At 38.5% G+C, this 18,081-nt stretch overlaps 1 protein-coding gene across 6 annotated transcripts in view; it reads left to right on the top strand.

Annotated features, from left to right (window-relative positions):
* The window catches only part of TCEANC2 (transcription elongation factor A N-terminal and central domain containing 2), a 56,546-nt gene that overhangs the window by 2,493 nt on the left and 35,972 nt on the right, over positions 1 to 18,081 (top strand). For all 6 annotated transcript variants that reach the window (XR_004140769.2, XR_010383831.1, XM_064493565.1 and 3 more), the window contains exon 3: positions 12,744 to 12,885. Coding sequence is in view for 4 of the 6 variants with exons in the window: in XM_064493565.1 (XP_064349635.1) it covers positions 12,744 to 12,885 (142 nt within the window). In the remaining 2 variants the exon portion in view is untranslated. The remainder of the gene's footprint in view (positions 1 to 12,743; positions 12,886 to 18,081) is intronic.

The raw sequence follows: 18,081 nt of genomic DNA, 5'->3' as shown, positions 1-18,081 counted from the left end.
TACTGTACCCTCATAGCTTATTGGCCAGAACTGTATCACGTGGCCTTCACAGCTACAGCTAACGAACTGGAAAAGAGATTGTTTAAATGAACTTGTTGCAACCTCAAACTGTCTGGTTTCCGTCTGCAAGGAAGAGGCAAGGAATAGATAGACAATAGACAACCAACAATGAATCAAAGAATAGAGGTACCCAATTCATGGTAATTATTCTCTAAAACCAAACAAAAAACTGCCTGTAATTAGTTCACTTTGTCTTCTTGAACCTCTTTTCCTGCATTACTGACTTTTTCTTTTTTCAGTTCCCTTTATTGGTTCCTCTTTCTCCACTAGACTCCTAATGTTCATGGTCCCCAGAGCTCTGTCACTTTTTTTGTATTTGTCCAGGGTGATCTTATTCATCTTAAGGTTTCCCATGCTGATGGCTGCCAAACTTGCACCTCCAGCCTAGATCTATGAAGGTGAGAGTGGAATCTGGGGCTAGAGAAAATGTGCAAAAGACTGTAATAGCAGGGTGGCCTTCTGAGTACTTGACTTACGTACTCGGTTGGACTTCTCTTCTGGATGTGCCGCAGGCTTACCAGACCCAGGTCAGGAAGCAGCGAAGGGGAGTATAAACAGAAGCCCTGGGTTCTAGGCCCTACTGGGCAGCTGGGTGACCTCTAGCAAGTCATTTCCTTCTCTGGGATCTCACTTTGTCCTCATTTAGAAAATGTGGGGCTTGAACTGTATCAGTGTTTCTTCAAAGGAACACTAGTCATTTGGGGCAAGATAGTTCTTCATCATTTGGAACTGTCCTGTGAGTTGTACAGAGTTTAACGTTGCTGGCCCTCAGACACTAAATGCCAATAGCAGCTCCCATTGTGATAACCAAAAATGCCCTCACATATTTACAGGCCGCCCTTGGTTTGAGGCCTACTGAACTCTAGATGATCTTTAAAATCTTTCCTAGTCTTGCAGTTTTGTGACTTCCTGGAACACATCCAGGTTTTCTAACTGTGTTTTGTCAGATATCTATGGATAATTGTACACAGTCGTGATTCTCAGTGAGGAGTGGTGGTGGGCAGGATTGTGGTACCAGACTGTCTGGAAGAAAAAGAGGATAGTAGTAATTGAACTACGTATACAATCACATACAAATACCCAGATTCTAATATACCTCCTGGTGTAATATGTACCCGCTTCTGCCTTCGATGTCCCCTTGTCAGCCCCAGTTGAGAGTAACTATGTGTGGTGATGAGAATAAGTCATGTGAATATTATGGAATCAGAAAAAACAATAGACATGGAATAACATTCTCCTTAAATGCAGTAGCTTTTCTTCCAAACCTGTGTTGTATTCTCCTGTATTTACTTTTATATCCATATACCAAGTAACTGGTTCCTTAATTCTTTTCTTGTATGTCCAGTTTTCAATTCTATCTCCTAAAAATCCTTTTTGCCCTTACATCTCCTACTTTAAATTCAAAATCTTGTTATTTCTCATTTAGTGCAGTGCCAAGGTCTGTTAACTTGTCTCCCTGCCCTTGGCATCCCCTGTCATTCCAACCTCCACACTTAAGCCACAGAAACAAGTCTTAAAAAAAGAAAGAATTTACTCAGGTCACCTCCCTGCCTGAGGAAACCACTTCCCTCAGTTGTTTCAAATTACCTGTTGGTTTCTTTACATGGCACCCGAGGCCTTTTGTGACCTGACACCTGACTGCCCATCCCATGCTACTCCTTATTCATATTCCATCCAATGTCAACTACTCACAATTTCCCAAAGATGTTGTGCTCTTTCATACCCCTGTACCTTTGCATATGCTGTCTTGCTTGCCTGGAATGGCCTTTTTCTCTTGTCTTGCAGGCAATATAGTATAGTAATTGAGAACACAGACTCTGGAGCCAAACTGCCTGTGTTAAATTCCCAGCTCTGCTGCTTCCTACTTGTGTGATCTTGGGCAAGTTAACCTCTCTGTGTCGTACTTCATCTGTAAAGTGGGATTAATAATAATACCTATTTTATAAGGTAGTTATGAAGTTTGAGTGAGTCACTATATGTAAAGTGCTTGGAACAGAGCCTGGCAAATACTAAGTACTGTGCAAGTGTTTGCTGTTATCAGCTACTTTATGAAATCCTCTTTGTTTTTATCACCTAGCCAAGAGTCCCCTACTATGAGGCCTTTCCTGACCACCCTCTTTCCCCCAGATACAGAGCCAATCTAACCACTCCCTTCTCCAAGCCATCCCTGTATCTTCACTTGCCCCATCATTACACTTACTAGTGCTATATAATGTGTTCCCTTACATGGCTGTGTCCTGCTCACTCAGCTTCTTGAAAGACAATGTTGTATTGATTTTGTGGCCCCAGTACCTGGCATGGGGCTTGGCATATAGAAGGCCATGGTACATTTTTCTGAATGACCAAATGAACTAAAACTAAAAGCCTTGGCATGGCATATGGGACCCTTTCTGTCCTGCCCATCTCACCTCAGCTCTTGTAGCTTCCCACCCACAGTAATGCATTCCAGCCACACCCCATTTCTTGCTGTTCTCTGTGTAAGTTCTTCTCTTTCATGTCTCCAGGGCTTTGACTTGATGCTGGTCCCCTTTCCTGCATCTTTTGCAGAGTGAATTCCTATTCTTTGTCAAGCCACTCAAGTGAATCTTGTAAGTTTTATAAGTACAGGGACCTTGGACATTTTATTTACCTCTCTACCTTTGGACCTGTCACAGTGGTTGGCACATATTAAGTGGTCAATAAATTTTTGTTAAATAAGTGAATATTGAAATGCTTTCTGGGTCTTTTGTGGAGAATTAATCTCTCCTTCTTCAGTACTCTTTTAGCACTTGATTCAAATATCTGTTGTAGCACTTACCTTACTGTATTGTAATTATCTGATTACCTGTTGTTTCTCCAGTCTATTATGAACTGTCAGGACTGGGACTGTAGTTCTTATTCTGCTCCAAGACCTAACATAGTACCTGCTACATTGTATGTAAATATTTATTTATTTATTTATTTTAACTTTTGTTTTTAATTGAGTTAGTCAGTTTACAATGTTGTGTCGATTTCCAGTGTAGAGCACAATTTTTGAGTTGTACATGAACATACATGTTTTCGTTGTCACATTCTTTTTCACTGTGAGCTACCGCAAGATCTTGTATATATTTCCCTGTGCTATACAGTATAATCTTGTTTATCTATTCTACATATGCCTGTCAGTATCTACAAATTTTGAACTCCCAGTCTGTCCCTTCCCATCCCCCTCCCCCCCCAAATTTATTGAACAAATAATAATCATTATTTGGTGATGCCCTTGCTGGATTTGGATCGTAAACTATTCTACAAATGTTACTGTGAAACAACTTTATGCTTAGTACTATGCTAGGTGCTCTAGGGAACATAAGAGAAATTTAAAATCAAAGTATGAGCCCTCATAGGACTTCCTATTAGGGGATCATATCATAAGAAATTAATAATGATGCAAAATTATATGTGCTCCATTACAAAATTGTTGTTTAGACAATAAGGGTTAAAAGTTAGGAGAGAGCTCAGCATCTGTTTCAGTGGTCAGAGCACCTTAAAGGGGACGGGAAGATCTGGCTGGGCAGAGGGAAGTAGTGCCTTATAACCATTCAGTACATGATACTTGCTGTTCTCTTTCTTTTATGCATGCACACACACCTACTTTCCTGTGTACACAATGACAAATTAAAAACAAGTTGAATTTAATGTGAATTCTGGAGAGTTAAATAGGTCCACTTTCTGCCAAGTGACTATTCCCACACACCAGCATCGTATTTTAATGCCAAGAATCTGCTGAATGTTCAAGCTTCAATTTCCTCATCAGTAACATAAGAAATAACAGTATCTAACCTGCAGGGTTGTTATGAGGGCTAAATAAATAAATGCATTGTCTTTGGCACGTAATAAAAACTAATAGATAGTTTCCTATTTTCATGTATGGAAAAAGAGAGCCTTGTGTAGTGAAACTAGAGCTGAGAATGATGATGATGATGTGATGGTGATGATGATAGTAATAATAATGATTATAGTTACATTTATTGAGCCCATTCCTATCAGCCAGGCATTATGCTAAGTGCTTTATATATATTAACTGTTTAAATTCTAATAATAACTCTGTAAAATGGATGCTTTTATCATTTATATTTTATGAAGAATATAAGGCACATAAAGATTAAGTAGCTTGTTGAAGGTCATGAAGCTATCAGTGGCAGAGTTGGGATTTGAATTCCACAGTCTGTCCCCTATAGGGTGAACTAAAAAAAGTGGAGGTTTCTGAATGCCAGTGAAGGAAGTATAAAAATCTTGGAATATTAGGACCATTGTACTTTTGTTATCAGCATATTACAAGTAATTTTGCCATAGCCTTATCACATTCAATAAAAGTGATACTCAGTAGAGCTCATATAGCGTACGTTTAAATAGTAAAGGTTAATTTGGTTAATCTCTTCTTACTCCCTAAGGGAAAGTGATTTCTTCTGTTGATTGTTGCGATAGAAGATTTTTTAAATTGGAGGATTCTGAAATATGCTGATTATTTTAGATTCTGCACTTAAGAATGCTCTATAAATCTTTCCTGCCTTTGTAGGATTGACTGGCCAATATGTTGCTCCTGCCCCCACCCATGGAATGGTGCCCATGTTATTGCTTATAAGTGAATCATCTTCCCTAATTGGTTTTATCAAACCTGATATCGCAGCCGTCCACAACTGTAAGACCAGATGGTATTTTGGAGAGCACCCCCTTTTTTTGGCAATAACTGTTCCAATCACTCATAGTAGCTTCCCTTTTGGTATTTTGTGTCCACTTCCCTTTTTCCTCTAAATAATTCAGAGAAGAACTTGAAATATCTGTTTTGGGGCCCATATTTGGACAGAATTAAGGAAACATTCTTTGTATGTATATGGAATTCTTCTGCTCTGGAACTGACTGCTTTATTTTTCTGTTTTTGCCCTAACATTTCATGTTTGAGGACTGTACTGTACTTAGTCCTCAAGGGTAGAAATAGCTTTGTACAATTATACTTGCTGTGCACTGCAGATAGAGAGACAAGAAATTGTTCTGGCCCTCAAGTTGTTCATAGTCTAGTGAAGAAGACAGCCTTGTTGATGACCTTTTGCAGAAAGCACAGATGTGATAATTGAAGTCTATGCAGATTACAGAGGGACTCAAGAGGGAATCTGGCCAAATGTGATTGGAGAGAGGCTAGAAAGGCTTCATACAGGAGGTGATACTTGAAGAATCTTTAAAAATAAATAGGTGTTTGTCATGTGGTTGAGGCAAAGAAAGAGCATCCCAGGCAGAGGGTGTGAAATGCTGTGATTCATTTAGGCAGCTTCAAATAGTTTGGTATATGTTGAGCCAATGGTGAGGCTGAAAAGGATATCAGAAGCCAAGTCATATAGGACCTTTTATGCCATTTATTTATTTAATGAAGGTACTGATGATTGAACCCAGGACCCGTACATGCTAGGCACACACTTTACCACTGAGCTGTACCCTCCCCCCTACATAGTTTACTTGTAACCCTACAAGTAGACCTTTTTTGTTTTTCTGATTTTCTTTAAAACTCTTTAGTGTCATATTCAACACACACAAAAAATAACAAAGTTAAGGTGAGTTTAAAATTATGTTACCTGAATTGTGACTGCCCGAAGTTTAAATTCTAAATGAATCCAACTCTTGCTAAGACAGTGAATTTCAGGAAGTAAGGATGGCTCATATAGTACCATATGCTGGAATGATCTGATATAGAACCCTGAACTTCAATCCAGCCATGTAGAAATGCTGGATAAAAAGTCTCCGATACAGAGCTGAGCTCGAAAACAAGAAAGATAAACGTTCAGGTGCCAGGAAGAAAGAAGAAATGAAAACCCAGAGCTGTAAGTGGGAGCTGAAGATACAGACATACCTTGGAGATAATTGCAGGTTTGGTTCCAGACCACTGCAATAAAGCAAATTATTTGGTTTCCCAGTGTATATAAAAGTGTTTACACTATACTATAGTCTATTAAGTATACAATAGCATTATTTATAGACATAAAAATGTATGTATCTTAATTAAAAAATTCTTCATTGCTAAAAAATGCTAACCATCATCTGAGCCTTCAGAGAGTTGTAATCTTTTTGCTAGCGAAGGGTCTTGCCTCCACGTTGATGATTGCTGACTGATCAGGGTAGTGGTTGCTGGAGGTAGGGGTGTCTGTGGCATTTTCTTAAAATAAGACAGTGAAGTTTGCCCCATGGATTGATCCTTTCTTTCATGAATGATTTCTCTGTAGTGTGAAGTGCTGTTTGATAGCATTTTACTCACAGGAGAACTTTTTTCAAAATCAGTCAATCCTACCAAACTCTGCGACTGCTTTATCAACTAAGTTTATGTAATCTAAATCCTTCATTATAATTCCAACAGTCTTCACAGCATCTTCACCAGGAGTAGATTCCATCTCAAGGAACCTCTCTCTTTGCTCATCCATAAGAAGTAACTCCTTATCCATTTAATCATGAGATTACAGCAATTCAGTCACATCCTCAGGCTCCACTTCTAATTCTAGTTCTTTTGTACTTTCTTCCACATCTGCAGTTACTTCCTTTGCTGAAGCCTTGAACTCCTTAAAGTCATCCATGAGAGTTGGAATTAACTTCTTCCAGACTCTGGTTAATGTTGATATTTTGACTTTCCCATGAATCATGAATGTTCTTAATTGTATCTAGAATGATGAATTCTTTCCAGAATGTTTTCAGTTTACTTTGCCATCAGAGGAATCACTATCTATGGCAGCTATAGCCTTATGAAATGTATCTCTAATGTATTTCTAGATGTATGTATCCTAGAAAACTATTTCCAGGACTTGAAGGTCAAAATTACTCCTTGACCTATGGGCAGCAGGATGGATGTTGTGTCAGCAGGCATGAAAACAGCATTAATCTCACTGTACATTTCCATCAGAGCTCTTGGGTGACCAGGTGTATTGTCAATATGCAGTGATATTTTGAAAGGAATCTTTTTTCTAAACAGTAGGTCTCAAGTATTCAGTAAACCATGTTGTAAACAAATGTGCTGTCATTCAGGCTTTGTTGTTCGACGTGTAGAGCCCAGACAGAGTAGATTTCTCATGATTATTAAGGGCCCTAGGATTTTTAAAATGATAAATGAGCATTGGCTTCAGCTTAAAGTTACCATTTGCATTAGCCTCAGCAAGAGAATCAGTCAGTCCTTTGAAGCTTTGAAGCCAGGCATTGACTTCTCTCTAGCTATGCAAGCCTTGGTATCATCTTCTACCAATATGAGGCTGTCTCATCTACATTGAAAATCTGTTGTTTAGTGTAGCCACCTTCATTAATTATCTTAGTTAGATCTTCTGAATAACTCGCTATAACGTCTACATCAGCACTTGCTGTTTTATCTTGCACTTTTCTGTTATGGAAATGGTGTCTTCCCCTAAACCTCATGAACCAACCTCTGCTAGCTTCAGACTTTTCTTCTGCAGTTTCCTTACCTCTCTCAGCCTTCACAGTAGTGAAGAGAGTTAGGGCCTTGATCTAGATCAGGCTTTGGCATAAGGGAATGTTGTAATTAGTTTGACTGATGCAGACCACTAAAACTTCTCCGTGTAGCAATAAGGCTGTTTTGCTTTCTTATCATTTGTGTGTTCACTGGAGTAGCACTTTTAATTTCCCTCAGGATCTTTTCCTTTGCATTTATGACTTGGCTAACTGTTTGGTACAAGACACCCAGCTTTTGGCCTATCTTGGCTTTTGACTTGCCTGCCTTACTAAGCTTAATCATGTCTAGCTTTTGATTTAAAATGAGAGACATGCTCCTCTTCCTTTCATTTGAACACTTAGGGGCCATTGTAGGGATGTTAATTGACCTAATTTCAATATTGTTGGGTCTCAGGGAAAAGGGAGGCCCAAGGAGATGGAAAGAGATGGAAAGAGATGGTGGAGCAGTCAGAACATTTATCAGTAAAGGTTACTGTCTTATATGGGCATGGTTTATGGCACCCAAAAACAATTACAATAGTAACATCAAAGAACACTTGATCACAGATCATAACAAATATAATAATATTGGAAAAAGTTTGAAATATTACAGGAATTACCAAAATGTGACATAGAGACATGAAGTAAGCAAATGATGTTGGAAAAATGGCATCTGTAGGGTTGCCACAAACCTTTGATTTGTTTGAAAAAAAAAAAAAAAAAGAAGAAAGCAGTATCTTTGCACCAAAGGAAACTATAAACAAAATGAAAAGACATCCTATGGACTGGGAGAAGTTATTTGCAAACAATGTGACCGACAAAGCTTAACCCCCAGAACATACAAATAGCTCATACAACTCAATAACAAAAAACAACCCAATCAAGAATGAGCAGAAGACCTAAACAGACATTTCTCCAGTGAAGACATACAGACAGCCCTTAGGGACATGAAAAAATGCTCAATATTGTTAATTATCAGGGAAATGCAAATCAAAACTACAATGAGATATCACCTCACACCAGCCAGAATGGCCATCGTTAAAAAGTCCACAAAAAAATGCTGGAGAGGGTATGGAGAAAAGGGAACCCTCCTACACTGTTGATGGGAAGGTAGTTTGGTGCAGCCCTAGGGAAAACAGTATGGAGGTTACTTAAAAAGCTAAAAATAGAATTACCATATGACCCAGCAATCCTACTCCTGGGCATGTATCTAGAGAATGTATTCTAATTCGAAAAGATACATGCACCCCAATATTCACAGCAGCACTACTTATAATGGCCAAGATATGGAAGCAACCTTAATGTCTATTGACAGATAATTAAGTAAAGAAGTTGTGGTATATATATATACACATATACACACACACGATGGAATACCATTCAGCCATAAAGAATGAAATTATGCCATTTGCAGCAACATGGATGGATCTAGAGGTTATCATACTAAGTGAAGTAAGTCAGAGAAAGACAAATACCATATGATATGACTTATATGTAGAATCTAAAAAAAAAATGACCCAAATGAACTTATTTACAAAACAGAAAGGGATTCACAGACATAGAAAACAAACTTATAGTTATCAAAGGCAAAAGTTGTGGGGGGATAAATTAGAAGTTTCGGATCAGCAGGTAACACTATATACAGAATAGATAAACAACGAAGTCCTGCTGTATAGCACAGGGAGCTATATTTAATAACTTGTAATAGCTGTAATGAAAAAGTATATCTATATACGTATATATAAAACTTCATCACTATACTGTACACCAGAAACTAACACAACATTGTAAATCAACTATACTTTAAAAAATGCAGTATCTGCAAAGTGCAATAAAATGAAACACAATAAAATGAGATATGCTTGTACATAGTTCTACGGAAGCTAGTGTTTAGGGGCTGGGGTTTTGGGGCCAATATGGGGATGACAGATAAGGCCTTAGGCTAATACCCGCCACGTGAAGTTGGGAGTCAACACAGGGCTACCATGTTTGTGAAAAATGAACTAGAAAAATTCCATACCCTAGTCCAAGGAGTCAGCATGAAGATTGTAATCATCTCAGGGTTTGGGTGGAAAAAGAGTTGACAGTAATAAATTAGAATCTCACACTTATTACTGTGCATGTGTGTGTGTGTGTGTGTGTGTGTGTGTGTGTGTGTGTGTGTGTGTGTGAGTATTCATACCACCTGCAAAGCTGAAAAATTAACATAAAAACTGGCCCAGAATCAGAGAAATCCAAAGGCATTGGCAAAGGCAAAGGTGAGATTTCTCTGTTAAGACAACTCACAACTTAAGAGTACACAGGACTCCCATGGAAAATGGTCTCCATTAAAGATGAATTTGTGGTCAAAAGTTATAAAACTCTATGAGAAAATAGATTACCAGGAGGGAGAATGACCAGATTTAAGTAATAGAATTTCTACCCCAAAAAGTGGAGATAAGAGAACAGTCTGAAAGAGACCTTAAATATGTCTAAAATGTTCACAGAGATAAAGGAATAGAAACAATAATAGAAGAACAGGATAGTACGAAAAGAAAACAGGCAGATTTAGAGGAAAAAACAAAAACAATCTGTCCATTTGTCCAATGAAAAAGCATATTTGTTGACAAACACATTCAACAAGTTAAAAGTGAATAAGCCATAGCTACAGAGAGAAATACTGAATTGGAAGTTAGAAGAAATCACTTAAAATGCATCCAGAGAAAGAGAGAGAAATATGACAGAAAGGTTAAGAGATTTGAAGGACAGGCAAAGGGGTCATGGGGTTTCTAATAGGGGTTTCTAAAATAGAGACTTGTGAGGAGGGTACTGGTATAGATTTCACTGAGTATGTATCTTAACAATTGTAGGGGCAAACACTAAAATGATAGAATATATAACTTCCAAACCATAAAGAAAAACGAGATTAAGGAAAACTCAGGCTGTTAAAAGATGAGAAAGGAAAAAAAGCAAAGAGAAAGTATGTCCAGTATATCAGTAATCATAATAAATGCAAATGGATTAAACATGCCTATTAAAAGAGAGATTATCAGATTGGGTGGGGAAGGGGAGCAAAATAAAGCAGCCATAGGCTATTAATGCATAATGACCCAGAAAAGTTGAAAGCAAAGGGATGGAAGACATGTGAATATATAATAGGCAGCAGTTCATCGAAGCAATGCTTATAATAGGAAAAATATGAGGGGGAAAATCCCTAAATATTCCTAAGGGAAAACATTTTAAAATTCTGAGGCATTTGTATTTAAACATAATGGAACACTCTCCAGTACTATTAAAATGGATTAGCTGGGTTTATATGTTTCAGTCTGGATAAATCAAGAAAAATATATCGAGTGAAAAAAGCAAGTTGCAGAATGATAAATTCACACCTTCCTACTGAAAATATCCCCTACCTGGCTTCATTTGTTTATTTTTCATACCATATAACGCTAATACTATTCTACATGGTAACAGATTGTAAAAAAGGACTCTGCTTCAATTTTAGCTAATGCTTCTGAAGGCTGAGAACAAAGCAGTAGGTATAACATGGTGTTCCCAAATGTGATTCTAGACTATCTACGCAGAACTTGTGAGGCCAGTGCATGAAGAGCAGTTTTGCAGTCCTGAACCCATCACCTGCCTTAGGCAATAAAGAGAGTAGAAGTTAAAGGAAGAGAGGAGAGAGAATTCCTTTGGATAAAGTGGGAGGGCTGTGGTATTTTCACTTGGAGAACTTGACCTCAGTTCCTGGAGTTGGTGGACACAGAGACCAGACCTGTGCCTGAAAAGAAAAGGGACATCTTATGTCTCAGGAAGAAGGGGCTACATTGGGAACCACTCAGAGTTTTTCAGGGTGAAGATTTGGGCGACAGAGAGTCTGTATGAAGCAGGTGGTGGGAAACCGGAGGCAGGTTAGGGTGGGCTGTGAGTGGCTGCTGGAATGGGCCTTGCCAGTGCTGTGGGAACCGCAGGTGAGCGCTGAGCCATGGGAGCTCTCCATGGAGCCACAGAAGCACCTCATGAAAGTCAGCTTTTAAATGTCTGCCAAGTCTAGAGAGCACTGAAACCTGATTAGCGTAGCATCACAACCAAAAATAAGACTTTTCCTGTCCCTTTCTGCTCTTCTTTTCCCAGTTTTGAACCTAGGAGTGTCAGAGACCAAAGCAAATAAGCAGATGGGGGAGGAGGAAAAGCAAAAATGGGGAAATAGACACCCCTTTCTCCCACCATGGGCAGCTAGGCTAGACCCTGGCCAGAGAGAGAGTTGAGACTTTTTTGAAGTTGCTTTTTATTGAACTATACACACACAAATCATGAGTATACATCTTAACAGATTTTCACAAAGAATACATCTGTGTCACCAGTATCCAGATCAGGAAACAGCATTTACCAGGAATCCCTGGCCCCCTCCCAGCCTCTAACCGGACCACCTGCCCAGGGTAATAATGATACAAGACCAAAAAAATTTTTTTTGTGATTCTAAAAGCAACTTTGTTTTCTGTCTCTCAGTTTACTTTTTAAAAAATTCTTAGTTGAAATAATTTCAAAACTACAGTACAAAGGCCTTCCTCTTCCCTTTCACTCAGATTCCTTAATTGTTAATATTTTACACCTAATGGAAAGATAAATGTCAATTTTAAGATGGTAGTTTCTTCTAGAAATGGAAAGAAGGGAATGATGGGTGAAGAATGTAAGGAGACTTGAACTTTACAGTGTTTTTTTATTCTATGTGAAATGGCAAAATGTTAACTTTTTTCCACTATAAATAATGAGTTACTCTCCCTCTTTATATGTTTGAAGTTTTAAAAAATTCTCCAAACTAGAGAGGTTTGAGTTTTACCATCTAGGAAGTAGAGAGCTGTTGAAGTGTGCTTTTTATTGTTGAAATAAATATGTCTTTATGACTTCTCCACTCTCTGTCCATGCCTATGAATTAAGACACTTAAGTGAGCTATAGGTTGATTCACCTCAGCATCGTTTTTCTTTTTTTCCCCTACTTATTGCCTCTCAGTGCTAAGTGCCCAGTGGTGTATGACATGGTAAGATTAAAACTTCCACTTTTCCTAATAGATGTAACTCTCTTCCTGACTTGCAGTAAGTAGGAGCTGCTTTTAAGCAATTACCCATCATTTGGGGCCATCACACATACTGTGCTCTGGTTCAGGTCATAATCAATAATTCATATGTCAATAGGAGCCCCATTAGCTCAGGTGAAGGCAGATGTCTTTCTAATGAAAATGTTCCATTTTCCAAATGACTTTTCTTTTTCCCAGAGAGTTGTGGTTATAGAAGACATAAAAAGATGGAAAACTATGTTGGAGCTTCCTCATCAAACCAAAGAGAATTTAGTGGAAGCCTTACAAGAATTAAAGAAGAAACTACCCTCCAGGGAAGTGTTAAAATCAACAAGGATAGGTACGTTCCTTCCAAATTCTGTGAGAAATGCTTATGTTTTGTCTCCTCCCTTCTCCTTTCCTCCTTCCCCCAAAACATTGTTATCTATCACATCAGTGCTTCTCAAGCTATCTGTTGTGAGAGACCATTGTTTAACAAATTCTCCATTGGTTTCAGACTAATACTTTATAATATAATAAAAATTACCAGAAAAATGAAATTAAAATATACAAAATAAAAGCCCCACTTAAAAAAAATTAGATTCAACAGATGAAGAATTACTTTGTCAAACTTCTATAAAAGTTTCTAAATGCTTATAACCTCAGTTCCTGTACTTACTGCACTATCACAGGCATGATCTGTGGATAACATTTTGAGTGTGCTTGATACTGGTTGTGCAAAAATGAAGACATGGTTCATGACCTCAAGGAACTTAGGATTTGGTGGAGAAACAAGCATGTAGACCAATGGGAGTAGTAAAATAGTATAGGTTATAAATAAAAACATAAAAATAACGTCCGTGGTACCATTCTGATCTGTACAGGGTATATGCAGTACAGAGGACAGAGTGGTCACTTACATCTGGGGAATTCACAAAAGGTGACATTTCAGTTAAGTCTTGAAGGAGACCTAGCTTTTCTGTCTTGAGTAGAAATAACTTCCAAAGCATGGCTAATAATAACAAATGATAGCAACATTTGCTGCTACATCATTTATTACAGCATTGGAGATATTTAGAAGGTAAGTCAGGAACTTCGTGGAATTGCCGTTTTAGTACAGTACGCAACTGTGAATAATATGGGAGGCAGGGCCAACATGTGTTCCTCAAGCTGCTCCCAGGTCCCCAGGGAGTCCAGGGTAGTCTTTCACAGCTGCTGTTCTTGCCCTCACCAGTGCAGCCATTGCCTTCTCTGCCTCCCCTTGACCTCTTGTTCATGAGAAGCAGGAGAGAGAGCAGCTTCAGACTGGTGCTAACAGCTGGCAAGAGCTGTGTGAAACCCCCAGAGGGCCCCCCAAGAGTCTTGAAAGTTGCACCCCTGTAATATAAACCAGAATCTGAGAAAATTGGATGCTTAAAGAACATAAAACCCTATTATTACAGCCAAGGAGATTCTCCCATCTGCTGCTGGATTTTCTCTTTATAGGTTGTGATCACTAGAGGGCAATAAGACCATTCATATCAGCAGATAAGATATTTCCACCAGTAGAGGGTACTAGTGATTAATGTCTTATGGCATGTATGCATGTACATATGTATATGGATATGTTCATATTTCGGCACACCACAAATACCACTTATAATCAGATGTTAAATGTCAACATAATAGGCTGGAATTGTCCTTACAAATACAGAACAGATGATAATTTTTTAAAAAATCATTTCTTTTTGTCCTTTGAGTATAATTGTGAATGTGCTTTCAAGAATGGGTGTGTCTAATATTCAGAGGTTGCAATTCAAGGATGATAATGAAACCACAACAAGGGGATGTGACTTAAGAGGAGCTGGAAACCATCCAACTTGAATCTTGACCCTACCCCAAGCCTTGCCTAAACCTGAGGTTGTGTGGAATATAAGAGTTCCTTGGTTCCTTTGTAGTTATGCCACTTGCTGGGCTGAAGATTCATTTGGATCATTACCTTAGAATGTTTACTTTCTTCCGCCTCCTGCCTGTCCCTATCCTGTGGGCTGTAAGGGACAAATATTTACTGAGTACCTTCTTTGTGCTAGGAACTGTGCGGGCATAATAATGAAGGAGATAGATACTGTCTGTACCTTGTTGGAGCTTGCAGTCTAATGGAAGAACAGAAAATTTAACAGAACTTTATCATACAATGTGATGAGTGCTCTGATGATGGGGAGAAGTTAACCCAACGAGTATATGTGTTGGGAGTAGAGAAAATGTTAAAGATTGTGTCAGGCAGGGGTACATTATATAAGCTGTACAGAGGGCTGGAGATGGGAGAGAACATGGTGCAATGCAGAAACTAAAAGAAGTTTGGTATATTTGAAATGTAATAAGCTAGAGAGAGTGTGGCAAGAAGTGAAGCTGGAGAGAGAGTCTGGACCAGATGGAAAAGTCTCTTTGTAAGCCATTCAAAATGTTTGGTGTTAGCATACATAATAGTTACCTGTCCCTGTGTAAAAATTAACACCAAATTTAGCAGCTTAGGTATTGTTATCTCACACAGGTTTTCTGAGGGTCAGAAATCTGGGAGCTGCTTATCTTGATACTTCTGGCTCATGGTCTCTTAAGAGGTTGCAGTCAAGCTGTTGGCTGGGGCTGTAGTCATTTGAAAGCTTGTCCAGGGCTTGCAGATCTGCTTATAATGGCTCATTTACGGGATTCCTGGTAGGAGTCCTCAGTTTCTCATCACCTGGATCTCTCTGTAGGGCTGCTCATGACATGGCAGCTGACTTTCCCCAGAACAAGTGATCCAAGAGAGAATAACCAAGATGGAAGCTACAGTGTCTTTTATTACCAAATCTTGGAAATGGCATACTGTCACTTCTGTTATATTCTGTTGATCACACAGACCAAGCTGGGTACAGTTTGGGAGACACATGGGTTATGAATACCAAGAGGTGAAGATCACTGGGGGTTGACTTGTAGACTGGCTATCACAGCATATGTTTCTTTTTATTTGACCTAGATGTATTCTACTTCCTGGACTTGCAGATTTATGTTCATCTGTAGAAATTCTGTAGCCATTATTACTTCAAAACCATCCCTCTTTAATTCTCTCTATTCCTTTGTTCTGGGATTCTACCATTAGAAGTATGTTAGACCTTTTATTTTCCACACCCCTTAGCTGGTAAGTCTCCTTGTCTCTCAGAGAATTCTGGGCAATTTCTTCAGATACGTATCTTTTAGGTCACCCATTCTCTTTTCAGTTGACTAATTTGCTATTTCACCCATTCACTGAGTTCTTTCTTTCAAAAACTACTTTTTATTTTTACAAGTTTTCTTTTTCTTCTGCATCTGTCTCTTTTCATTTTTGTGTGTGTGTGTGCATATTTGTGATCGTGTCTTTTATTTCTTTAAACATTTAATGTGTAGTTCTTCTGTATTCATCTGACTATATTTGTAGTTTTTAGGGTTTAAATCTGTTGTTTATTGTTTATTTCTATTGACTATCATGGTGCTTACCTTCCTATGTGCTTTTTGATTTTTAATTGTGAGCTTATTATTTTCTTTCATTCTTTGGGAATCCTGTGGAATTAAATTGGAGATGCTTCCCTGTAGAGGGGACTAGCTTATTGTTTCACTTTGTGCCAGTAGTTGAGGGCCACTTCTGACCTGAAATACTTTAACATACCTCTTAAGGATCCCAGCTTAGAATCAGTCCCAGGATTTGCTCTCCCACTTCACCACTAACCCAAAGCTAAGTATTTCAGTAGTGTTGCTATTAACATCAGCCCTTAAGATAACCCCATTCCTTTAGCCTCTGCTTTCTTTTTTTGAGGTTTTTTTTTTTTTTTATCCAGAATCTAGTTATATTGCAGTGAGAGGGTAGTTTTAATCTACTAGAAAACCTGAGATCCTAAAGATAAGTGGCTGTTATTGAAGGGTTTTTGAATGGAGGAGTGACATATTCATATTTGCATTTTAGAAAAATGTGTCTGTCTCCCATGTGGGAAAAGTGTTGGAGAAAAGCAAACCTAGAGGCATGAAGCCCAGTTAGGAAGCTACTAAAACTTCTAGATGAGAAATGAGGGTGGCCTGGCTGAGGTAGTAGTCATGAGGATGGAGAAATGTGGTTGAAATCAAGACACATAAATGCAGTAAAATCTAGCAAACCTGAGAGTTGATTGGATGTTGGGAATGAAGATAAAAGAGTGAAGGCAGAGGCCCAGAGTTCTGATACGGGCAAGTAGGTGGATGGCAACACCACTCATTAAGATAGGGAGCGGCAGGTTTGGAGGTGGAGAAATAGTAAGTTCAGTTTTAGACTTGCTGTGCTTGACACACTGTGGGACATCCAGAAATGTTCAACAGGATGTTGGATGTACAAAGCTAAAAGTGAGGAGGGACTCGAAATGTATACTTGAGAGTCATCATCAGCATTTAGTTAGAAACTGAGGCAATTGCCCAAGGAAAGTCTGTAAGAAAAGCAAAGAGCCAAGTCCCAAATCCTGAAGCACACCAATATATGAGAGACTTGTAGGAGACTGAGAAGGTGTGACCAGAGAACGCTGTCATGGGATGGGAAGGAGTGCTTCTAAGGGGCGATTGCTCAGCAGTGTCCATCGCTGTTAAAGGGCCAAATAAGCTAATTCTAAAAATTGCACATTGGATTTTGCAAAGTAAGGTCATTAGCAATTTTGGTAGGGACAGTTTCAAAGGCACAGTTAAGGACAGAAGCTTGCGGAGTGAGTTAAGGAAATGAAACTGAAAATAGTCAACTCTTTCGAGAAGTTTGGTATTGAAACAAAAAAAAGATGGCAGTATCAGAAAAGGAATATGGGATTGAAGAAAGTTCTAATTTTTAAAGCAGGAGAGAATCTAACTTGTTGAATGATAGGTTCTTGGGAGACCCTAGCAGAGAGAATGGATTGACTGGAGATGGGGATGCCAAGATACCTCTCATTTTGTTGCTACCCTTACCCTCTTTACTGGCTCTTTCTTTCTGCCTTCAGATGCACTTAAATCTTCTTGAATCGTCTGCCATCTTTTCCAAACACCTGTTTCTCTTCTTCCTTTTATAGCCAAATTCCTTTAAAAATGATTGATAATCACAACCCCGTTTCTGCCCCTCTCACTCCTTCATTAAATTATTTCCATTCTGGCTTCTCCCACAACCACTGTTCTTCTCTCTCAAGACACTAGTGATTTTATTCTATCTAATCCAATAGTCTTATTTCAGTTCTCATCTTCCCAGAACTGTGAATTTGAGACCAGTGATTATTTTCTTTTCTGTTGACATAAATGACAGTGAACTTGTTGCCAATTCTTTATTTATTTTTTAAATGTTTATTTCCTTCATAGCCCTTATCTGAGTTTGTAATTACTTATTTATTTACTTAGTTATTGTTTACTTACTATACAGTGACTCTGTGCCAGTAGGACCATACAAAATATTTTATTCACCAGTGCATTTCAAGCATTAGTGTGGCAGATAGCAGAAGCTCAGGATATGTTCATCAAATGAATGAAAGTTTGTATTCTATGTCTGTGAGTCTGTTTCTGTTTTGTATTTATGTTTTGTTTGTTTGTT

This window comes from Camelus dromedarius, chromosome 14 (genome assembly GCF_036321535.1).
Source record: "Camelus dromedarius isolate mCamDro1 chromosome 14, mCamDro1.pat, whole genome shotgun sequence".
Lineage (NCBI taxonomy): Eukaryota > Metazoa > Chordata > Mammalia > Artiodactyla > Camelidae > Camelus > Camelus dromedarius.
This window is presented reverse-complemented; position numbering and strand designations above follow the sequence as displayed.